Raw genomic sequence first — 25,435 nt, forward strand, 5'->3', positions numbered from 1 at the left:
AGGAAAAGATATCAGGAACCCAAAAAGGTTCTTAAAGATTGTTCTTTTGTTTACGGAGAATCCCCGACGACGCGGCCCACGTTTGTCTCTAGGAGGGTATTTTAATTTGGCAAATCCAATTAGTCAGCGAAGTCATTTTCCCACAGCTAGCTTTCCTCAAGGTGCCACATTATTTGGGTAACCTCAAGGAAACATGCCAATGTACAGCAGCGGAAAGCCCGCCATTTCGACCAATTTGCAGCGGTAATCCCAGCGCCACGGACCCGCGAATTGATTCAAGGTGCCGCAGGCTTACATATGGCGTCTCTCCCTTGAAGGGGGTATCCCCGTTTTGCCACGGTTAGCCCCTCGGTTGTTAAGGATGTAGTCGTTATTCTCATTCTCGGTTGGTTTGTTTTTCCTTCTATAGCAGTTTGGGGCATGATTGGAAGTCTGCTGTGTCTCCGTAGAGAGTGAGCGCAACAGTTGGAATCAGTTTTGCACGAGAGTGAAAAATACTCAACCGTAACCAAATGTTCCCTTTCCGTTTTGTTTAACTTGCAAAATTAGCAAAGGAGCAGTTTGGTGCGCATTCTCCATTTGTAACACCTCAATTCATCAGACAGTGAACCAAGACCCCTCCAAATAGCAAGTATTTTGAACCCCGCTAACCCTTTAAAGTGTAGTGTCACCCCCTTAAAAGCATCATTTTGACCGCGAACGGGTGGCACCAGTATTTTGCTCAACCCAACGTATTGTTGTAACGGTTCTCGGTACTGCCCCGAAAAGTTCAACTCGTTGAACCCATAGACGTGCCCGGCTTTGGGTTCCTTCCATCTGTCATTTTTATTTGTCCCAGCCTCTTTTTTTCTTGTGGGGCACAAAACACCCCAAAACGGAAAGTATACACTTGGCAGTGACATGCGTACTCAAACGTCACCGAAATAAAAGCAATAAATCTACAAGCCCAGCAAAAATTATTGATGAGGTTCTGAAGCTGGAATATGTCCGCAAATCCCCTGTGGCACATAATTCATGGTGAGTGTTGACACATTGGGTTTCTGTCATCGTCCATGTATTGGAGCGATAAAATATATTACTTTTGCCACGGAGTTGTACACTTCAACAGATCCCTTACAAGGTACACGAAGGAACGCTGAAATTAACAAATGGCCCCCGGTGAAGACAAGTGTAGGATAATGGTTGTTGCCTCAAGTGAGAGGGTAACAAACATTTTGTCGTTTAACCCCTAGACTGAATCATTTCTTACACCATAGAGCAAGGTTCACAATGTCACAACCATGCCTCAACAAAATGTCGTTCAGACTGACGGATGAATGTACCAAACACACTACAAATGAATCGAAGTGTCTTCAAACACTTGTAGCAGATTAACGAGAACCAGCACGCATAATCCAACCGACGAGACTGGAGTATCGTACTTCGAGAAGATGCCTCTCGTTCTAGAGGTATCAGACTATACGAAATGCAATATTAACGAAATACCAAGAAATTAAAACTCACCCTTTTGGCTGATGCCGTGGCAGAATACACCAAACAGGCAGCTGTGACGAGAAGCAACATACGAAATATTCCTTGCCTCATTTTGAAATTAGTCTCCGCTCTGCAAAGTTTGATAAAAAGAGACACAGAGAGAGAGACTTGAAGTCACCGTAAATAAAGTGAGTCAAGTTCCACCACTGGTTAACTAACACCGGTCTTCTTCCGCAGATGCTGTGCGTCTTAGAACTGTCTTATCGCTGTTACCTCCCAACTCAGTGGTAAGATTTCATCAGTTACTCCACAGGGAATAGGCCAGAGTACACGTCTTCACTGACAGGTATAGCCCCTGTCCCGGTGAAGCCACGCGCAGGTTGAAGCGCCACGAGGTTATCGTTTGACTTCGGATGCGCCAAGTTCTCCGCGGTCGCTGTTTGCAGCTAACTGTTGATATGAGCAGTGTCACTGTCTCCAGTGATAACAAGGAATATAAAGTTTCTGGGAATACTTCTGGTTGGAAAGCTACCGATGTCTTTACAGGTCCGCCGTCTGGCATGTGTACATTCCAGCAGCAAATTTACATCTGTGTTGGGGGCGGCACGAAGTGGTGATGTGTACTTGGAGCGGCGCAACGTCAGCGCGCATGTGATTAGTCAGACAGTTGGTGGCCTGTGAGTTCTCTCCTCCTATCCTGTCTAGCAGTTGGCCGGCTGCCGTGCGGCAAGTTGAACACTGTTGCCACTATATCATTCTATCTACTCATCCGTGACTCAACAAAACGCCCCGCGCAGCGTGACAAAAGTGCGGCGCAGCCACTCACGGACGGACAGACCGTAATAAGTGATCGGCGGTTCAGGTCAACAAGAGGGAATTCGAATGCAGGAGCATAATGTGTTTCAGGAAACGAGAAAAAAAGAACTGTGGCTATATCTTTGCGAAGTGAAAAGTTCATATCTCTGCGGTATTACTATTCTACTGTGTGAATGTCGTCAGCGGGTCCTGACGGGTATTGTCGTTAGTTTTATGTGGCATGAAAATCATAACAAAATCTTACATTGAATGTTTTCTCTGTATACAGTGGTCCACACATTCGTCTATTTACCAAAAGTGGTGTGAACTTCAAACTTGAAAATGGATTTATTTCTATACACTGTTAAAAATTGGGTTGAGCTTCAATGCTTTTTCAGTAATTAAGTAATTAGAGAATCTTTGTAACGGACGCACTTTGTGACTGTACAGCGATTTTTTTGTTACAACAGAACCCCGCTAAAGGCTTTGTAAATGTACAATTTTCCTCTGCAACATGAATTAGCATAAATTTGCATATTGACTTTGGTGCACAAAACCACTTTCATAAAGCCGATTTCGCCATTTTTCTCATGTTTCCTGTTATTGCGAGTAACAGGTAATGTTTTTTGTGGAGAATTTTATTCCGAGTCATCTTGTGTGCCCAAAACGAGAACTGTCAAAACAAATATGTTTTTAACCTGCCATTCTGCCAGCTGTGACTAAATTCGAAAGAAAAAAGCGATGCACATATATTATAAGCAAGCTGCGTGCCATTATAGATCAGTCTAGTGAGTAGCAACTGTAATCATACTGCATCGATCAGGTGAGGACACATTAAATAACACATTAAACACATGACATAAAAACCAAACATGTCAATGTCATTACCAACGAAAAGCGTAGGTAGCCAACCTCAACCTTGTAAGCAGCCTCCTTCAACCTCGTCTACGTTGTTTCCGCAGATATAATTGTTTTAGTCAGAAAGCAACGTCTTCGTAAATCCACAAATAAAAATCTGTCCATGTACAAAATGAGCCTCTGTTCATTAACATGATATAATTTTGTAATAACAGTTGATATAACATTCTATGTAAATGTACAGAAAAAAATTCTAACAATGTACGCGCTTGCGTTCACACAAACGCATAGCATTAGTATGCATCGTCTTAAAGGTGTTCCCCAAATACGCCATAACACAGTAACACTGACACAGAGTGTTTCCTCTCGTGAAATTTTAATGACTCTCATTAATAGTAATTTTGTCATAACTAATGAGAGTCGATAGTAAATCGCCAGGATGATACATTACTTATCGATCTCTTTAATCTGTATTGGATACTTTCTGGAGTGCGCGTGACGTAAGGATTCATTCAGGGCTAATGATTGGTCGATGGGGCTCAATGGCGAGTAGAATAAACACCATCAATATTTAATGTCACATGAAGGTGCTGCATTCCTTGGCCTGTCAATAAAATCGATACGGTACTAACTCCATGGTTCCGTTGCATCGCTCAGCACGCGTTATTGATTTGACAGAAAGGATATTAGTGCAATTTAGTATGTCAACATTACTAATCATGAAAATTTGTGCACCCCCTGTGACCTGCCCTGGGGTCTTTTGCCCTTGCCCTCAAATTGGCATATTTACACGTTCATTCCGAAAGCTCATTTCTGTCAGTTGGATACACTTGTTAAATCAAATTAAATCAGGCTAATTGAAACTGTTTCAGCGTTAGACGCAGACTATTTATCGCAGGCTAACAGTCCAGGAATTTAAGTTCCGTATAATGGTGCACAGCAAAAATAACATTTGCTAACATCGTGGAGCGTCTAGATGGTTATCTGGAGATCAAGAGTCCCCATTATCTCATCGATCAGGAAACTTTGCTTACAGGGATGCAGACGGTATGTAATTACCTTTCAGAGTTCCCCTGAGTTAGGGAGTGTTTGGTTGTATGAAATAGTCACCAGAGCAAATAAAATAAACATGAAAGACACCATCAAAAAGCGGCAGTTGATGCTCAAGAAGTTGAAGTTACGACATTGATCAAAATGCCAACCGTCTGCATGGCACATTCTTGGGCAAACTCTTCTCAAGAGTTGGTCAGAGTTGTCTGGGCCCGAATGAAGTATCAGTTGGGTGTACGTTCATATATACGACTGTCCCTATAAAGTTACAGTACCCAGTGCACACTCCAATCAGATCATGATGTGACACACTAAAATATAAAAATCACCGTGCTTGTTAGAACTGAAGCCCCAACTTCAGAAGAAACAAGATTTTGCCTAAAACTTTAAGAAGAAAGGATATAAATTAAAGAGAGCTTATGATATACCACATTGCCGTGGGTGTGATACTTTGATACCTACTTATTGATTATTAGCAATTTGGAAATCCGGTAAGTGACCAATGAGATTATCAAGGTACGTACTCGGAAGGCCCATGAATGCATCCGCTGGAACGTCTGTGTCGATCCCTCCACTAATTGCGCACCTCTTGCGGATTAGCTGTTTGTCCTTTTGTTGCTCTTTTCGCAAAGACTGTTAAATCCCATATTATGGGATGACATTGGGTAGAGACCTACCTCCTAATTACTGACTTATCAAGAGTTTCTCAACTAATTATTGTGACGTGATTGACAGTTTGTTATCACTGTGAGTGACGGGATACAACAGGCATTAAAGACTCACAGGTGTTATTAAGTTGTCATCCAATGGAACTAACCAATTACCGATCTAATTGTGGGATATACACTAGACTTCACGGTCACCTTGGACGGAATCTAAGAACAAACATAAGGTTATTGTTTCTGGCGCTAAAATATTTGCCTGAGCAGTTTATCAGCAACAAATTAAGGAATGTCTATCTCTGCTTAAATCCGTGCATTCGACCGTTCTTATGGTTTTTAACAAATTCCAGGGGCCTCGGGCATAAATAGGCCTACTGATGGTTTTTCACGAGATGCGGGAAAAGCGGAAATTTCATTGTCCGATTTATTGGACTGCGATTCATCATTTGTCATAAAGACGTCTGTCGTTTAGGGGCAAGAGGGACCTTCGTGTTGAAAGCAACGCCCTAAGATTTACACAGAGATAATGCACAACTAAAAATTAGTCATGTTAGTCCCGGAAATAATTGAATTATGTTACAGGCTCGGAATGATCTGAGCCCCCATTCCCTCTGCAGAAGAAAATACTTCTACAACCGAAGATCCATGGGGTCCAGTCATTTGCTAATAGATTTCGGAAGTTTGTTTATATCAGATAACCGCTCAGATGGCCCTCACAGAGTACTGCAGCGGTCACGACAGGACAGAATTAATGCAAAGTCTTCAGCGCTTTTGAAGCAGTGCTTGGCAGAATTATATCAACGTAGATTTCTCCGTATTCTTCACCAAAATGATGTATCGCTTACTTACTGCTTTCGCCCTCACAATTTCTACTGTTGAAAACAACACATTTCCCCCACAGACGTGGTTATTATCAAGGACGTGTGTATGCCTGTCATTGAGGTATTTCGGTATCCAATGCATTAGTAAAAGCTGCTTAACTTAATTAATAAGCCGTGACCTCCTGTCATCGTTATGTGCAAAAGATGTATCTGATGGGAAGTAAACATGACGAATCGAACAAGCCAGAGTTTATGTTTTAATAGAAAACCTGGATAGTGGGTATATGACACACAGGTTGTGAGAGCAGAATCAATGAAGGGATCGTATTCCACATTTTTCCTAAAATGACACCCCACACAAAAAATGAGCAACTTCAGCAGGATATTTTGAATTACTGACCACTCACGCCATACGGCTCCAGGGAGTGAACTCTTAATTTCGGAGAAGTCAAATTTGCGGTTGACCGTCGATGCCTCAAGACTAATAATGTTATACTGAAACGCAGTGATCGTTTGGAGATTACCAATTTTGAATAATTGGATTACGGGGAGAACTGTTGAACATCTAAGCCAATGGACAGGATGGGAAGGAAAGTCATATTCAATTTATTTGGACCATATTGAAATTAGATAAATTGAAACAAGAGGGAACGACCTCTAAACTTATTCACTGTAACAGAAAAAAATAATTAAAACTCTGTCCTTTTAAACTGGCGATATCTGGAGTAAAATTTCTTCATTACCTGTTAAAAATTATTTACTACAAACGTAGTCTTAATTACAAAATCCAAATTGGATTTCTCAAAAGCAGAACAAAGAAAGACTAATTTTTCTGACATCCAGCCACTCGGTGTGCTCTTTAGTCAGGAGGGAACAGTTTGTGGGCCTATGATAAAAATATTCACACAAATCGGTTTGTACTCAATACTCTGACTTCATGGGGGCAAAGTAGAGCGGCTGACAAGGTTTTGACCCAAAAATATTTTCGTTTTCTATACGGAGTAACCCGCTGCAAAAAGGACATCAGGCCTTCGGACACTTTGGATATTTTGCAGCTGCAACACTAACTCTCCCTTTCACACAAACCGTGTTACAAGTAATGAGATTTGCAACATTCATGAAGCCGATTTGTATCAACAAAGGGCTGTTATTCTACAGCTCATTAGTCACTTTTCCCGGCTGCCAATCAACCCTTCAAAACTCTCCGTGGATTGGGTCTTTCGTAGACACTGGCTTTCTGCTCCAGCTAATTAGGCACCCCATTCCAAGGCCTTTCCCTTTGGGACAAGGGCGTGGCTGGAGGGGGTTGGTTAAGGCAGCCGTGGGTAAATTCTCTGATTATTGAAAATCGATTGGCAGGTCTGTTGGCGTGCGACTTATTGAAATGAGCGTTCGCCTGCCAGTCCAGGAAAGAAATTCAAGAAAAATAGCTATGGGTTATCACTTTTGGAATAATACTGTGATTTTGGAGGGCTTTAGAAGGTACCGGAGAGCATCTACCTCCCCCTGATTGTCCCGTTTAAAAACGGTACGTGCTCGGCGGGGAAATGTAGAGATTGGAAACTGGTGGTTTGTATATTTTAGACGGCGTGAGTCGTTGTGGAGTCTGTTCCGGAAGGGAAAATCCTTGGAGCGTGGCACCAGGAACTCAGATGGAGCCTTGGGGAAACACGAGGGTTTTCTCTGCGGATTTAGTTGTCATTAAGTCTCGAGAGGACGAACGAATTAGCCTCCAGATACCATCTATTGTGTTTCGCCTATTTAAGTCTGCTTTCCTGCAAGGTGACAATTATTTTCAGTACACGTGAAGAGATGCAACCTTCTTGTCGTCTGCTAGAGAGTGTCTAACTAGATACTGACAGTGTCCAAGCTAGTCCAAACGAGTGTGGATGCATTGTTAAATGTTTGACAAACCAGTCTATAATTTCAGCTATACTTCTCATAAAATGGTATTATTCTGATACGTTTTCACGGAAACTTTGCAAATACTTATTTATTACCGAAACTAAGCGCCAAACCGCATGTATAATATTTGAGTCTTGACTGATGGGAATGATCATAAGCAGTCAAAAAAATCTTGACTTTCTTCAGAGGAGAAACATTCATCGACAAAAAGACCAACCAAAAGATCAACGGGCGAGTTTTGACAACGAGCAACTTATTTATTCCCGTCCTGCATCGATCGAACTTCGTGGGACAGTTTCGCATGATAGTGTATGGCACACCAGCTCACCGTTTAGGGCGATCGATAGGGGAATCCTGATCACATAAAAGTTCCTCGCAGATAGTTCTCACCCGGCACCTCTCTTCCGTTCTCAGTGCCGGTTGGATTCAGGCACAGTCCGTGACCCCTTCAAACATTTTGGAACATCTTTTTATCGCGACACCAATTAGCAGTATTTCCCTCCGTGAAATATATTTTCACGCACGTGTTAAAAAGCGGTGGCTCCGTGCGGACTAGCTGTAATTTGTTGGTGAAATCTCTTCCCCGCTCCTCGGCAAAAACAGGTTCCCTGACTCAGTTCCCTGGAGGGTAATATAGATTCTTGGTTAGTTCAATTTGAGGTGGAGCTACTGACTGAGAATTTCGAGCGTGTAATAGGGAGATGACTGTGAAATATATCTCACTTTTAAAGATGGAAAGCACCACTGTTTGTAACAGTGAACCTCTTGAAATAGGTAAATCGCTATGCACCATGGGATTGGTCATTTTTGTTCAGTTACAGGTGGGCGTACATAGCCTATACAATATCTCTCGAGTTTGTTGAAAGCTTATGAAATTAAATTTGGTAACTCGGTGTACATGGGGCATACTTTGCTTTGTTTTGTTTTAATCTATTTAGCATGCAGGGCAAACCTTGTTTAAAAAGATATATTCTCTGAAAAGAAGCTTCACTACCTTCATGAGAGGCGTCTTGTCGGCCCACCTGAGACTTGACGCCTTATTTGCGAATACATCCCATTATCACATCCAAAATGGAATGGGTCAGTTCGGAGAAGCAGACAAAAGCAGTGATTCAAGAAAAATGTCTCATACGTTAAGTCAATACTGATCAAAAAGGGAGCTCTAGTACAGCGGCAAGCATCGCGCGAGAATTAGTCCTTGGTAGCAAGAAAGATGTAATTTGATACCAAAAAAGGAACCTCTTATGATAACAACTGTGATCACTGTGGCTCTTCACATCCCTGACCTAAAATTGGAGACCTCGTCACCCATTATCTCTGTCTTCATCAGAATAACGCCTCGTGCCCAACATCTCTTCAAATTGATAAGTTCCTCGCGAATGGGGAACAGAAACAGAGGACGCGGTACATTTTTGATTGACGAGTTTCCTGCGCCTAATCCGTAGGAATTACTGAGGATTAGTCCTGCAAAGTTAGAAATTAGTAAATTCAGTTGGTAGGCCCCTATGCATAAGAATATGAAGATCTCGTGTAACGGGCGAGCCTGCAGAATATGTGCGGGAAACGGTCGTGCTCATCACGGGTTGGTGGGTTTGTAGCTCTATGGTGAGACGAGAGGGAGCGACCAGTGGCCTGTCAGGCCGAGCAGTTGACAACCACGCATTACGTAACCTGTCATTGTCTGTGATCAGGGAGTGTGAAAAAAGTAAATCTGCAGCGTTGAAACGAGATGCACTGACTGAAAGAGGGCGGGGCATGCATCTGAGCTGATGAAATTTGAGGGAGTGGTTAAGATGAATCCTGCGTGTCCTTAAAGTGAGGTGGTGATTGCAGCCATGATTGCAGTAACCACAAATTAGAGATGGGGCGGAAGTGAGACGTCTGACCGACCAAGATGGGACAGCCACTCTTGCTTAGGCAATTTTAACTCAGAAAACTACCGTCGCTATTCAAGAACCTCTGTGTTTCAGACAGTGGAAAATTTGTGCAAACAATCAAGGGCGGGTACTTAAATTAAAAAAAGTTACGAGACGTGAAAAGACCGAATTGGAATCTTACCGACCACGAACCTTTAACACCCTCATATCCACATTTTGTAGGACGGTGGGCACTTGGGGGCCCTCTTTTTCTGGAGGGAGCACTCGATGGGGTTCGGTCACAGTTAACCACTGACAATGGCGGTATTTTCCCTCTCTAATTTCTAAGCGGGGGGGGGTACACAGGAGGGGGCACAGGCCTAGAGAGGGCTAGGCCCCATGCTTCCCTTATTTACGCCACTGTTGTTATCTATCATTGATATTCATGCGATGAGTCTATAAGAATCTGATTTTACACGGTAATTCTGTGACAAGTTTTTATTCTAACAAAAAAAACAGCCCATGCTTCTCCGTAAAGCTAACACCTGCAACAGACAATAGCCAAATAAAACGCAGTATAGCATAACCACGATTAGTAGCAATTAAATATACCGGTACCTTATATCAGCAAACAGTTGTCTTTTCAGCTGAGGAAGTAAATAAAATACGAATGGAAGTGTAGGCCTATGATCGGGTATTTAAAACCATGGATGTAAAAAATATGGAGTAGAATTAAGATGGACGCAGTCGTGCAATTCCCTTGCTGTTGCGTGTGAGACCAGTGCTGATACACCCGGGTTCCGTCTATTAGTGTTTCCGAGTTTCATTAGACGGCCCCCTTTCCTTGATTCAGTAAGGGGGCAAGGACCCCTATCCTATCCCATCCTATCACGATGACCATCTCGGTGGCCGTTTTAACTTTTAGGTGCACTGGATATCTGGCTTTGCTTCAGATTAGTGTAATAAGCATATATGATTGAATTTAGTCATCAATTATACAAGTGCAGTTGTCTTTCACAACTCTGTTGAAGAAATAAATAGGACCTTGTCAAAGTCCTAATAGATCAGCCAGGAAACTGGGATTGCTCTGTAATCCCCAAAGCAGTAAGAATTATGATACATTGAAATCATGAGCTCAGGAAATGCTTAGCCCCCATTATTCGAAGTATTTTAAGACTGCCAGAAAATTAACACATACAATTTCTTTGGTTATTAACATTAAGAAGGACAGTGCATGATAACACTGAGGGTGGACCAGAGAGCCAAAGCGAAAGTTATATCGCTGCCGCCTGCAGAAGAACTATCAAGCAACATTCCGGGCGAATGAGTTGCATAACTCCCGCACAGGAAGTTTGCCCGGGGCAAAGAGCTTTATCAAAATCAGATCACCTAAAGCAGAAATCAATTAGGCATTTATGCAATAGGCCATTCGCAATGTTGCAACACCCACGTACCAAGTGTGGATTGGTGGTTACAAAACGCGGACTTCGAGGAGCATGAGCTGTATAAGGTGATTCATAATTTCACTCCATTGTGCAAAATGAGGTCAACGTGATGAATACTTGACAAAGGCCATCACAAAAAGAGCCCTTCCAGGCATTTTTAGTGATGTATTAAAGGAAAGGGAAAGACAAACTTCTGCGAAAAATATCGTATTTCCTCGATCGAATCCGAGTCGAATTTCACAGTTAGGCCTATAGGTAATACTCCTCTGTGGTAAATCCGAACATGACAAAAATATTTTCATTAGTCTTCATATGAAACCGGGATCATCCCCAGAAGCGAAGTTCGGCAGGACGAGGGTTAATATATTGCGCATGTCATTCGGCAGCTCGACAATGTCTGTAAAAACTATATTAAAGAGGTGTGCGGCTTTTGCGCACGTTAAGAGAACTATCCCTAAATCAGTACCTGGCTACGCTGCAAAACAGAACTATGATTTTTGCCCTCTTTTTATGAGCTGACTGCTATAAACAATTTACATAAAGATTATATAGCTCCCTTCGCTCGGTCATTTGATAAAGTATACCGGTACACCAAGAAGGACTGTCAAAGATGAAAATAATAGGCCTACCTTGTGTTCCATGTGACCTCTCGATGACCCAGAAGATGGACGTGATATTGTCATTGCCACTATAAACCGGCTATTTCTTGTCAAAACAAACTGTATCAGATTCAGAGTCGAGTGTACTATTTTACTTTTAAGAAATCGGGATATCCACTAGAATAGCGCATCTCAGCTTCCCGTAAGCATCTTGGATTTCCCTACGGATCTTTGTCTTCCATATTTCTCAGGCCCGTCCGCCACAGAAGCGAGGCTCCCACCACTACAGCGCCAACAATAGCGAGCGGCAATCGATCCCCGCCGGCCACTTCTCTGCCTTTTCTTCGGTTTACGGGTCTCTATCTCATAGCCGCAGGTCAGTCACGGAATGCAACCTATTTCACTATTTGGAGCCAGGTTACTTGCCAAAAAGCGAACCGAATACACAGCAAATAAGGTGCGCTGTTTGTCATTATTATTCTTTTAAACACGGCTTTCCAGATAAAAAGTAAAAGGACACTTAACCGAAGTCCTCTTGGGAATTTGAAATTGTTATCTCCCTCGAGCTTTCCACCTGGATATGAGAAAGAATCAAAGCCTACACTGGGTATGTGTTGAATGAAAAGCCCCCAGACTTCTAGTCAGGTTTCAATGGTGGATCTATCAGACTAGGAAATCACCATGAAAGTACTAGATCGTGGCCAGAGATTTCAGACTGGAGGAACTTCTAATTCCTTGTGGTTAGAAAACCCTCTCCCCAATTAAAAAAAGGATATTACATGTAAATGGAAATAGGCACAGTGTCCATACTCGCGGTGAATAGACCTAAATAGAACAAACTTAGTAGCTGACACTTAAAATTTCATGATAAAATTTTGTCTGTAAATGATATCACTTATGTTACCTTACGCGCCCATGGCATCGATGTTGGACCAAAATTTAATCATAAAATATTATCCAACCTGATATTTCAATAATGACATGGTACTGTAACTGATTTCAATTTGCGTCTTTGACAAGTTTGGTGTCCTCTTTGGATTAAACGATTGAGCAGTGGCCTACATGCACTTTCAGTCCCATAAACTCCAAGCTAGCAAACCTCCGCAATTCCCTTCGGACGCTGTCAAAAGGGAAGGGGAATTCATTCACGACAACATGGCACTCATCTCGTATTTGGGTGTTAAATAGAGCCCCCCTTTTCTACTCCATGCACACGCAAATGCCGCTGCCCAAAGTAAATAGGGCGACGTGTGCACCGTACGGCACAGCCCCGAGGCACCACTGGGGACTGACTTTGAACGGGACGGAGATTTGATAATACAGCCGCAGCGGGATCAACTGTTTACCAACTCCTCCCCTGCTTCTTACCCACGTCCTTTTGGTACACGAATTCACTCTACATCAATAATGGCCACACGTGACTTGGTATCACTTTAAAAAGTAGGTCCGCGCTTGCTATGAGCACTCTGCACTGCAGCCGGCCGAAAAGAGGATCCAAAGCTTGACAGCAGTTTGCCACGACCAAGTCAAAATGGCAACACAGCAAAAATAGCCACAGGAGCTTCTGATTCCTGCGTGCTCGTGGGTTATTTATAGCTTACCATATGATGGCAAAGTCCTTGCTCTATGGTCTAACTGGCATTCAGATATTTTGGTAACGTCTTAATTAATCGCAAACGTTTCTAATGGAAGTAGAATGGCCATCGTTACCCCCATTGGCCCCAAGAAAAAGCAATAGGCCTATGTTTTCTACTTTAAATTTTAATGATCGTGCAATGCATGCAGGACTAGAGACAACTTTGAAGCAAAGAAACCTGTGCTGATTATCGCCATCGTCATGAATTCCAATAGGAATGGAGAACGTCTCAGGTTATTTAAGAATGTCTGTTGATGATCGAGGACACACCCAGTCATTGCCCAAGCGCGTTGATATGATCTGAGATGCGGTCAATACTGAGGACCCCAGAAAGTTACTTCGTCAAGAATGTCCGACTGTTCTGGAAATCTCACGCGGACACATTATCAGCGTGGGCTTTCAATAACAGCAATCTTCGCGAAGGTCATCGTGTTTGCGGTCATCGACTCTGTTGTCAGTCAAAACATTTGATGCGCTCTACCGTTATTTCAGTCCGAACATTTGTTGTCTCTGTCGAATGGCACCGTGGATAGCGGCTTGAAGAAATCGGATTTAAGGAGCGTGTTATGGAATGAAGCCTACCATCACTCCTGCCTAAAGGCTGGTTCATACTAGCACAGGCGAATGTGAAAGCAAAGCGAATTTGATGTCACGAAATATTTGCAGAAAAATTAGCTCGAATTGACAGGTGTTCAACTTTTGCGAATTTGCAGAGCGAATATTTAATTTTGACATCACAAAATCGAGTTTGTGTTCGCTTTTGCGCCGAGTATGAACCGGCCTTAGCGCACACCGATGACCATAATAACAATATGGCACCTGCGTACTACAATACGAAGCTCAGACACGTCCAAGATGCGTCGTCAAATGGACTGCAACAACAAAACCAAATTGAAAGGATCCAAATTACAATATACCAAAATTGATTTTTCTAATAGGTTTGTGCAAAATATAGTTGTTGAGATTTAACATTGTTACCGGCATGATCGTATGTGCATGCTGGGATAAAATAGACTCACATATTGCCAGTGGTGGCAATACATGACAGCTTCAATCAGGTCACAGTTAATACAACAAACGCGGTGTTTAATTCCTTGTAGGCCTACTTCAAACCCCAGACGGGTAACACTTTTTTCTAAAGTGCTACACGGAGTCAATGTTCGCTCCCTGCTAAACCTTCCCCCTAAATCACTGTTACAAATGACACTGGAAAGTACTGAGCCATATGTGGATCCGACAGAAGACTTTTTTGATTGTCTGTTGACCCGCAACAACTGCAACAATCTTTCAGTACCCGCGACGAGTACGCACTTTCCTCTGTTTTATTTTGAAGGGCAATATGTCTGGATGCCGCCTTTTTTTCGTCCCTCTAATTTCAGAAGCAAGGGAAGGTCAAAGGTCACCAGTCAGTTCATCAAGGGAGCATTTTTCAAGTGGTGAACACTTGCACGACATCCTGGAGACACGTCGGTGCCAAAATATAAACCATGCTCTCAATCTGTTTGATAATTTGAGAAATATAAATGAATTAGAAAAGTTCAACTCCCTGAAAACATAGACGGCTTGTTTACAGTCCCAGTTAAGTCTGGCAGAAATTTCGGAAGCTGTTGATGTATTGATTGGAGACAAAAGTTGACTTGTTGATTTTTCTTGTAATTTATGCATGTCGGCAAATATGTTTTTATCGGACTCGTCATATGTCGGAAAGAGGTTTTGATTTAAGATGGACGAACTCGGTAGGACTCAGTGCTGCCATCCTGGCGAAATTTCTTCAAAGAAAGAGACCTCGCTTTCAAAACATTTTGCTAGTGATACTGGTGAGGACTATACCAAAAGTGATCGATTTCATGATGACTTTACAACTCAGATACTACCGAGCTATTTCATGAAATGATGTCTGTTGTATGTAATGTCCAATCCCCAACCAGAACGGGTCATCTTATTCATCACTTTTTAATCAAAAAATCAGATGAATTTGGAAATAATTTTCATCCATGTGATCGAAAACTCAATGACAGCTGAACTATAATCCTATAGTAATGAAATTTCCCGATTAAAATTTTGAAAAGCCTTCAAATCCCTTTCCCTTTGGGCTGGAACCGCGCCTGTTCTGAAAAAGAAATCTATTTTAAAAGTCGTATAGTTACGCGTCAAAGTGCGGCTAAACCACTGGCAGAGATATAACAAGCTACATGAGCTACACTCTCCAAGGGTGAGGCCCGATATGGCGGCATCTTCTGGTGGTATTTAGGTGTTTTTCCGCTTGGGGTGATTTATACGTAATGGTATGACACCTTCGCAGTTTGGTATCTTTACTTTCCAAGCTTCAATAATTCACTCAAGTTTACATCCGCACGCCATTGGTAATGAAGATTTGTTGCAAGATCGTTTACAGAAATGTATCGCAATGGTTCCTGCCTTTCCAAAAACTATTGTGTGTTTATTTGCTTGGTGAATGCTTATCCACATATGAATAAAACTCATAAAATTATTAGTCTTGTGTAAACACAGTTATTACTTTCCCGGTGCGTTTTTGGTAAGAAAAGGGATGTCTTAGTTGACAGCAGTTGCGGAATATGTTAGCAAACATACTGTCAAATTGAACTAGTTCTATATTAATTTAGACCACGTGAAGTATACAGATCACAGAAAGTGCATGCATGACATCATTGAGAAAAGAGCACGTTTACAATCGGAGGCGTGCTGCCTGCGTGCAATTCTATTCCCTGCGGGAACAGTCTCGACTTTTTGTAACACCCAGTGTGGGCTCAGGTGCCACAACGTTAAGATAAAACATTATCTCTTACAGAGCTCGTTACTGCGGTTGAACATTTTCAACACCACTTCACATTAGCTCCATCAGTGAATCATGCGAGAAGTTCATTTGAACACCTTAATTTTTTTTTAGTCCATTGGGATTGGGCAATTACCTTCACTTCCCACGCACGTTTTTTTTCTTTTACACTCATACCTATCAATACCTGATTGAAACAAAATCTGACAACCCATTGATTTAGTTGGTTAAATAGCTGGTCGGCAAAAGCGAAACGAAATATCCTGGGAATTGGCGAAAAACTTCCATTTCCTCTCACGAAACATTTCATATGCTTTCGATGCAACTAAAGTTGTAAAATCCCACCACATTTTAATAATTGACAAAAGAGGACAGTGGAATAAATCTAGACCAATTTACACGCTGTCTCTGATGTGACAAGAGATCAGTGAACAGTTGCACCCCGTACGGTTGGCATTTTCCGGTGTTTTTGTCGGCAAAGGAAGTTGCGACAGACAGCATTTGTCAGCTTTTTCGGATCACAGTGCCCCTCTTCAGAGCAAGCTTACATTGTGATCGTGTAAACATGTTGCATTGTATAACTTTCACAGGCGGTTCAGACTGTGTACGAATCGTGATGTCAAGTCATGACCAAACGGTGAAAAGGCACCCCTGTTACCCCCGCCTCTATTTCATGGCTACCGAAGTAAACAAGTCATTAATAATTGCCGATTGATTAACGGTCTTGCAAACAAGCAAGGGTTTGCACCTGGGTGAAAACCCACGGCTTCCGCCGACGATCTTCTCTGACCCTGAATTTACGCACTTCCATGTGTACTTGTTTTTTGCGAGAAAGTTGGGATGAAGCAGGAAACTATATACGGGCTACTGTGCGAAAAAAACGGTCGTAAATTCAACCAATTTGCTTAAAAAGACAAGCGCTCTTTCACCGACTGACTATAGGGTTACTGATATCTCTCACTAGCGATGATAATGGACCAAACAGAAAGGAAACTTCGTCAATGTTTTTTAAACACGGTCTTCAGAGCGAACAGGGCAATTCCCGGAGGAAACGAATTAAATCAGCTTATCATCAACTGTATTAGGAAAGCCAAAGCAACACATTGTTTGGTGATAAACTGCTGGTGAAATTAATTTCGGGGTGGCATGGCACTCCTTCCTTCCAATTCATTTTTTTTTATTTTCAGTCGAGTGGGTTTCAAATGAAAACGTTCACTCTTTTCAGATGTGACGTGTCTTTTGAACTCTGAAGGCAACCACGATCGACCCAACCTTCGAACTATCTGAAAGAGATTGAGATGCACTTTCGCATTTATTAGGCCGTGTGACATCTGCATTCTTACTTTTAGAACTGTAGAGAGAGAGACAGCCCTGACACAGACAAACAGTTGCTTCAGACATACTTCGGGAGAGCGAATGCACTTTCCTCTTGGAGAAGGTTGATCGAACCATATCGTGGTTCGTTGCAAAGTAGGAAATTTTATCTCTTCCAATATTTCACCCTTTAGTCTGTTCCCTTACAATCTCACTCCCAGTTGTCGTTGACGTGATCAACACTTGAATGGGTTTGTTTGCTTTACGTTTCCAGTCCATGTACTCCCCCAGCAACAAAGCCGGAGACAACCCGAGTAAACTGATGGACAAAAGTGATGAGAGAGGATCGGCCAAGAATCCTCCATCAACTGGATTAAGAACAAAACGAGAAAGCATATTCTATACTTGAAAAATCTTCGAAAGGACAAGGGCGGTCCTCGAAGTTCACCAGACCGCCCACGACGTACTTTCTGTGTGTAGCTGTGCGCAACAGAAACTTAAGAAATTCCGACATTCGCGCGAGGGGGTATCGGGTTAAGGCAATACGCATATACGCAGGTTGCCACTGCGCATAAACCTGTCAAGCTTGATGGGTTAAAGAGCCTGGAAATAGCATACATAAAACAGCCGTTTGTTGGATCTGTGCAGTGCCTCACGTACGCATCTGCATTGGTTCGTTGAGCACGGACGGGCTCACTGCAGACAGTCCAACGGGCAATTGGCTGAAAGTTGTGTCAGTTATTTATGCGTCAGTTTGATCATGATCCGATGCAGTGTACAGACAGGGGAAAAAGGCAAACGTGGTGCAGGGACAGCTGTGCAGTCAGGCCTATATGCAAAGTCGTTAAGTTTTGACACGTCATTTCATCTTAACATGTCAAGTGTCACAACCAGGTTTGCTTGCACTGGAATTTTCGCCTTGGTTGAACAGACGATTTAGCCGATCACATTATAAATGTTGAAGTTGCATACGAATTTCAAATAATTCCAATGCTATCACAGAAATATAACTACACATTATTATATTTGCACTACAATTACACAATGGTCTGGAGCTGAAACACTCTACCAAACAGCAATACTCACTGGCTGACTCAGAACTGAACTTTGAAAACCAGGCTTTTCTGATTATACATACGTTCTCTTATCTTCTTGAGTTTCCTTGAGAGATTTTAATCACTGTTCGCAATTTCTGATCTTCTCCAACTCCTCGTCTTTGACGCGAAGTAATCTACCACCTCAATTATCGGCCGCGTGAGCGTCGAACCTAACTGATTTCTGTGTAGATGCACCGTTTACCGTGGAGAAAAGAACTTCTCAGACACGATGGGAGCAACATCTGTATATCTTTGACAATGAATGGACAACTTGCCCCCAAAGTCTTAGAAATGATGGGCTGCAGTGTTTCGGATAGCTACAGAGAGACACCTGTGGGTACTGTCCATAGGCGTTAGCTTGTTCTGATCCCCAGCCCCAAGTATTTCTCAACACACCACTGGACCGCTCTCAGACCGAGCGCCCGAGGCGTTCCGGTTCGAATCAAGATCTCTTTCCTTTCAGCGCTGCCATCTGACACCCCAGGGGCTTCCCCTCACTCGTCGACAGAATAACCCCCTCACCAAGCCCTTTTCCTCTCGTTAAGGTGTCTAAGACGAATCAGGGGAGCATCTTAGGTGTTCCTTGGAGGAAAGGGAATGAGTAATGTGTCACTCCCGGTTCGGGAGTTTGCAAACGGTGTCAGCAAAACAGCAAATGTTTCTGACGTCGACAACCGGCTTGATTTAATGTGTTTCTGATATTTTCTTATCGAACAAGCAGGTTGATGCTGTCATCACATCCCCAGGGAATATGTTGTTTTCCTGAAGATGTAAACATGTAGCGGGTCCCATCTCTATAAAAAGACAAATAAGTGAAGTCGTCTCGCGGAAACACCCATCAATCAAGGAAACGTGAGAGAAAGTCGATAAAAAGAACGCTAACTAGTTTAGATTTCTGAATAAGAAGCTGTGCTGTCAAGATCTCGTCATGAAAGCGTGCATTGAGTAACCTTGAACCTAATTTTGGAGGCACGATGAAATCCTGGATTTCCATTTTGCATTTCTTTCGGAACTGGCGCCATTCCGACATCATTCATCGTGGCTCCATTTTCACACCTCTATTTTTTACCTTTCTAATACAGCCTGTTGATGCAAAGGAGAGCCAAAATGGTGGCAATAACCAAGGAGTGCCGCTATGTTTTTTTCAAGGACCACATGACAATAATTATAGCCTGTTAGTGCTTAACGGAGGCCATCGGCTTCGTTTCCGCAGCTACAGGGGATCAAGCTAATAAATCAAAGTAGTTTAATCGAAAACATTTTTGCATCCTTCTTCTCTCCGTTGATGTGACTGTATGCGAGATTTGCCTGAAGTAATCCAACATGTTTGGTTGGTGGAGTGATGCAGTCAAAGAATCCCCAACAAATCAGAGCAGGCATGAAATCCATCTGAGACTTTCAGAGCACCGCTAAGCCCGAGTTGTCGGCCTAATCGTGTTATTGTAATGGTCCGAGTGTGTAATGCCAAACGGATTTGGATTTCGGTGAGTGTCAAATCCGGAACGTGATTCATCTTACGGACCTACAGGTACTCGGATTCCCGGCTTGAGGGCGATCCCGCAGTGCGCCATATGTACATTGAATCCAGTAACGTGTTCACCAAATGTGCCCTGCCTGGTGACCTTTGATGCCTGCGAAGATCTTGGTCCAGAGCCTCTGGATTTCTCATTCTTGTCTTCCAAGGTGAGGTGCAGGGTTCTCCTGCTCAGAACAATCTGGAACGTTAAGTGAGCAAGCAGCTGGCTCGTGGACATCACACTACAGCCGGCGCGAAATGGATAGTTGATGCGCTTTCATTAGCAAAATGTGGAATGTGAAAGGAATTTGAAATGCCTTGAGAAACTTCCTCCCTACATAGATAGCTGTTATTATAAACGTCTGCTACGGTGTACTTGCTTCTCTCTCTCCAGAGCATTTAGTTTTTTTTACTAATAGGTCTAAGCGAATCATTTTATAAACAACCTGAAACTAAAATCACTAAAGGTATCACATCTTTCCACCTGGTCTGCGTTATTTCATCCCCGCCTCTTAACCAAATTGGTAAATCCCTTTTCCTGCGAAACATGAGCAATCGAGGAAAGTTTGCTCATTTTTTGCTTCTGACACATTCCGTCACGGCGGAGATATCAGGTCAGAAATCCCAAGGATGACAGCTACAAGAAGTAGCAGGTTGGTTTTCATCGTTTTCAAGAAAGCGGACCAGCGCCTTTACACGGAGAGCATCTGACGATTGACAGTCTTGAACTCCCATTATCGACCGTGTTCGTTATTATTGCATATCATCCTCCAAAAGTCTTTTAAACACAAAGTTGATTCATCGCGTTAAACGAACCGGCAAATCGCAGTAGCTCGCTGAGTCATCTCGGTTTGCTGTACACTGCATGGCAGCACGACAGAGCCAAGCTGGTCTACAAGTCAGTAGGCCTAGGTCTACCAATCCTAACAAGCAACCAACTATCAGATGAACCATCTATAGCGAACCATCTTATGCCAATGAAACAAACTAAATGAACCAAGTTCGTATCGACAGACCTTTCCATCACCAAGAAGCTGGCCAACTAATCAAACAGCCAACAATCCCTCCAACTCAACTTGATCTTAATTACGGGTTTTGCCCTTACCTGAAGTATTAAAACTTCACAAGCTTTACTCGGGTGGGACTCGAACCCACGACCTCCTGCAAATTACATCTTGAAAATTAATCATGATCTACAAGCACCCAATCTGTGAGAATCTAGTTCCTCAACCATAGCAAGTACTAGAGCATCAAGAGAGCATGGAGTGCCTTCTCAACCTTACTGTAGGAAGGAAATACATTGGCACACCAACCATCAAACTGGCAATTACCAAAGACTGATCGACAGTTTAACAAAATGGACCAACAAAGAATGATGGCATACACCTTCACGTTGTATTGGAGAAGTATATAGAAGCGCTCTAATTAGGTTTTCTAACGCGACCTGTAGATTCGTTTGCAGATACCTCTTTTTAATTTACAACTTTTAATTTATATTCATTGATCTCTTAGATTAAATTTCAAATTAAACGATCTTTCAAAAGCAGTTGAGAAAGTTCTCATTATACCTTTGCATTTAACGCAACTCACTTTCAAATGGCTTCTGTGTTGTCCCAGTCTCTCAAGCAGGTTTACATCGCGGCAAACGTATGACAATTTCTGGATTTCACCTTGTATCTGTTGTCAACATTGTGGGATTTAGTTGCACTTTGGGAGGATCTCATCCCAGAGGCAATACGGACTGGCATTGCGTCTTTAAATGACAGCTGTAAAAATCTGTACCGATCTTGAGTGCAACCCACGGGTCAGTGCGACGACCTACACCCGTAATAAAACTTGCGTTTAAATTTAGACTTGCAGGAGATTTGGGATATTGTCAGTAAAAGAGAAGGTAAAACAACATCATCGGTAATTGTATCAACTATAATTTATACTGTTAGGAAAATGAATACCCCAATAAAAACTTGTCTCTCAACGTCTATTCCGTTTGTCTGGACTGAGTCTGATTGATAAAGAACTTCAACGGACCTTTTCCCAAAAGGCTTGGTATAATACGTGCATCTAGGCCACAGCAAGGCTTCATGTTGAATATATACGCGCCCTGCTAAATGCCAAACATCACATTCAATTTGCGTCAACAGTAAATGTCACTTAATTTTATTGGTCCCTATAAATTATACAAATTGCAAGACAACCCGTGACGGAAGTACCAAATCGGAGGCATCTTGAACAAATAACGGCATTTGTAAAGAATTTATAGCCATGATCCTAAATCCACAATCACGTGGCATGAAACCATTGAAAAACCGTGAAATGCAACCTGTATTAAATTAGGTTTTAAAAAATGCCAAACAGTGTTTTCGAAGGAAAAGTCGATACAGCAGAGCCTATTATTGTTTATATTTGCCGAAATTTCGCAAACATTCCTGCCCAAACCTAAAGCTAGTTGATAATTGACGAACACCGGGTAGATATCAGACTTGTTGGGCAAAAACCATTTAACTTAATACAAAGAACAAACTGTTCAAGCTTAAAACCAGTCACGAGCAATTGACGACAGAAAACAGGAAGAGAAAACGGCTGGAAAATGACACTGATCACCCATTGCATCAAATACTACTACATCATTGAAATGTTTTCGAGATATAATTAAACAGATCTCATGTAACAAATCTCTGATTGTGGTTTTGTTTAGTTTCAGATTTTTGAGAATTTCGTTCTCAAAATAATGACAGCCAAACGTAATGTTTCGCTCGAGATATTCTCAACATCGTTATTCATGCAATTCTCGAGTTTTCCCGACACACAGACCCTTCCGGATCAGCTTCCATCACCAGCGGATTTATAGCTTTCTGACCTCATAACAAATGACTTCCCGACTTCTGGGTGGGTTTGTGTATAGAAATAAATTAATGTTTAAGTCATACCCGTTCTTTCCGAAGCCGACGCGGTGGCGTGCGTCGATTCACAAGAGCTCTTCCGGCTTCCTCTGTCGATGGTCAAATCTATCTTGATCACGTCGGTCGCAGCTGTTGTCACTTCGATCGGTGCAGACCCCACGAAAATTACACTTCACACCTTTTCCAGCGGGCCTTTATCAGCCAGAATCGATATTTGATTGTTCGCTAAATGGCGAGAGGAGCCGGTACTTTTAGGATGAACCTAATCCGACCAAAGAGGGAATATCTGGCACAGCCAGCACCAAAGATGATGTTTACCTGAGGATGGTTCTATTATCTGTGGTGAGGAGATAACCCCAGCCACTGTTGATACTAGTAAAAGCCGTGGATTACCTTCAGAATCTGTCAGTCATCTCATACAAATGCCTGGAGGAGCTGTCATCTTGCCGGAGACAACATAGGCCTATGACCCATGTAGGTAGTTGCCTCACACTTCAGCGGTAAAATGCGCATGTCAGGTCCCGTACACAACTTGTCTCTGTGACATTTGACCCGGATGAAAATGAAAGACCTAAAATACTCTCCTGATAGGACCCGTTAAAAGGCTTCAGGTACAACACTTCACTGTCATATTCGATTCAGTCATGAACGCGTACAGAGTTGCATTATGGATGGTTTCCTGGTCTCCTTGACTGAAGAGGAAAGACATATTAAATAGCTAACCCGCATCCCTGAGGACTTGTGGTGGTATCACTGACCCTTGGGTGAGGCCAGCCGTTTAGCCCCACCCTGAACGACATGAGTCATGAATAATATAACAAAAGAGATTTATATGTGCTTTTGAATTAATATTAATATCTTGAAAAAAACAAACAAAAACAGTTCTGATAAATTCCAACTTATGCTGCATTTCAAATAATACACTGCGAAACGCGACTGGTTTTAGCGTGTCCATTCCAAACTAGTCGTGTCGTAGGTTCAGTCTTCAGTGAAGGAACACTGAAAGGTATCTGACTGGAGAGTTTCAACTCAATGGCCGATTTATTTCTCACGTCTGGATTATATCCACTGGTCAGTTTGAAGAACGCCAACGCTCCGATTTGAAGAACTATCCCTTTCTTTGACCACGACGATCAGCCTTTAGAGGGGCTTGCGGAAGTTCCGTGGACCCGATTTTTAGGTTCGAAAACGGTGGCCTTCAAAAGACGGTTGTCGGTTTGCGAAAATTGAGGAAAATTGAACGTGTAGTAAAAAAGAGCCTACATAAAATCATGATGAAAACACTTGGGAAAGAGGTATCCTATATCAAAGGGGGAAAATTTCATATTTTGTCCGTGATCGGGGATTTGGATGAACCTATCATTTTTATGACAGTTGTTCATTCCGTGACAGCCCCGATTGCATTGCTGATTGTTTTACTTGATATTCTGTATGTCTAAAGATACAAAAAAATAACTAAAATTTGTGCCTTTTCTGGGCCACCATAAACATTGTGACCAACTGCTTCCTTCAAGCACAATGTACAAAGCCCATTATGTCTAGCCACAGGTTGTAAGAACGACCAATTACCTCTGGTCTGAAAAAAAGAGTTGTCACCAGAGAGCCTGAATGCCATCATTACACCTTATGAGAAACACTGCTTTTGTTACCTCTCTTCGTCAGTCTTAGTTTGTTGTCTTTTTTAGAAAATGACGCCGCCATGGAATTTCCCGTCGCAAATGGTCACTTAAAAGGCACGTTACACTGCAGTGCATGAAGTGTTCGCACAAATCCATTTTGTGTGAACATTAGGCATATTATCCTCCGACACAACCAAGCTAGAATGGCCATGTCAAAATACTATTTGCCTCAGTAGAAATTTCTGAGCCTCGTCATCTTGGTGCAATGTGGACTACTTCAACTGTTCCAGCAACCCCCCGCACCGAAACGGCAGCAAAGATATTTACTTAAAGATACAAACTTCGGAAGTGTAGATGCATGTTAATGTCCATGTTTCACGACATATCTCTTATACTTGTTTTTTTTTACTCTTAAAATCTCCCGTAAGGAAATACAGGATTTTAGGGTGTTTGATTCCAACCCCTCTCCGGTAAATGGGGAAAAAGATAAAAAGGAAAAGCATTTAGGGAAGCTGCTGTTTCGGGCAGGTTCACGTTAGCAGCTTCCGCAACTGATAGAAATCTACAAGTTTCACACGCAGTTTTCAGACAACATATAAGCTGCAACATTTTGTCGCGATACTTTTCTAGGCGGGACTTGGATCGTGCTGTTCCGTCCGGTACATGCGCCTGGGATGTCGCGCCAAAAATAAGTCTGCCGAGTAATTAAGAACACTTGCCTCAATGAAAACACTGACAAATCCCCAGCATCCGGGGCACAATCGCAGTCCAGATATGATGAAAGCCGCCTAGCCTCTATCAATGGAATCAGCGGTGGATCTTCCAAGACACCTATTTTTGAAGTTGCACACGAGATGCGACAGGTTTTTCACCTCTTTGCCCATTATCTTTTCGAGAAAAGGTTCATTGTCCTCTATTCTGGCGGGGATTGAAACGCCTTTCCTGCTCCTCGGATAGCTGGATCCAATTACTCTTTTTAAAGACAATCGTGGAACGTTTCTCTTCACAGTACAATGCTGTTATGTGAAAGGTTTGTCATCCTCGGTGATAGGCACTTGAGAAAGTTTACCAAATATGTGCAACTCGACTGGAGAT

The 25,435-nt window shown here is 42.5% G+C and overlaps 1 protein-coding gene across 3 annotated transcripts in view; it reads right to left on the reverse strand.

Moving 5' to 3' along the window:
* The window catches only part of adamtsl5 (ADAMTS like 5), a 77,036-nt gene that overhangs the window by 20,515 nt on the left and 31,086 nt on the right, over window positions 1-25,435 (reverse strand). Inside the window, exons 1-2 of one of the 3 annotated variants that reach the window (XM_022251760.2) lie at window positions 22,749-23,124; window positions 1,504-1,603 (exon numbers count right to left, since the gene is read on the reverse strand). In XM_022251760.2, the coding sequence (XP_022107452.1) occupies window positions 1,504-1,584 (81 nt within the window). In that variant the 5' untranslated portion in view covers window positions 1,585-1,603; window positions 22,749-23,124. Of the gene's footprint in view, window positions 1-1,503; window positions 1,604-1,746; window positions 2,141-22,748; window positions 23,125-25,435 lie in introns of those variants that run through there. The other 2 variants (XM_087136627.1, XM_087136626.1) reach the window with 2 other exon arrangements.

Source organism: Acanthaster planci, linkage group LG05 (assembly GCF_054643075.1).
Source record: "Acanthaster planci isolate LZ-2023a linkage group LG05, COTS_SCS, whole genome shotgun sequence".
Classification (NCBI taxonomy): Eukaryota; Metazoa; Echinodermata; class Asteroidea; order Valvatida; family Acanthasteridae; genus Acanthaster; species Acanthaster planci.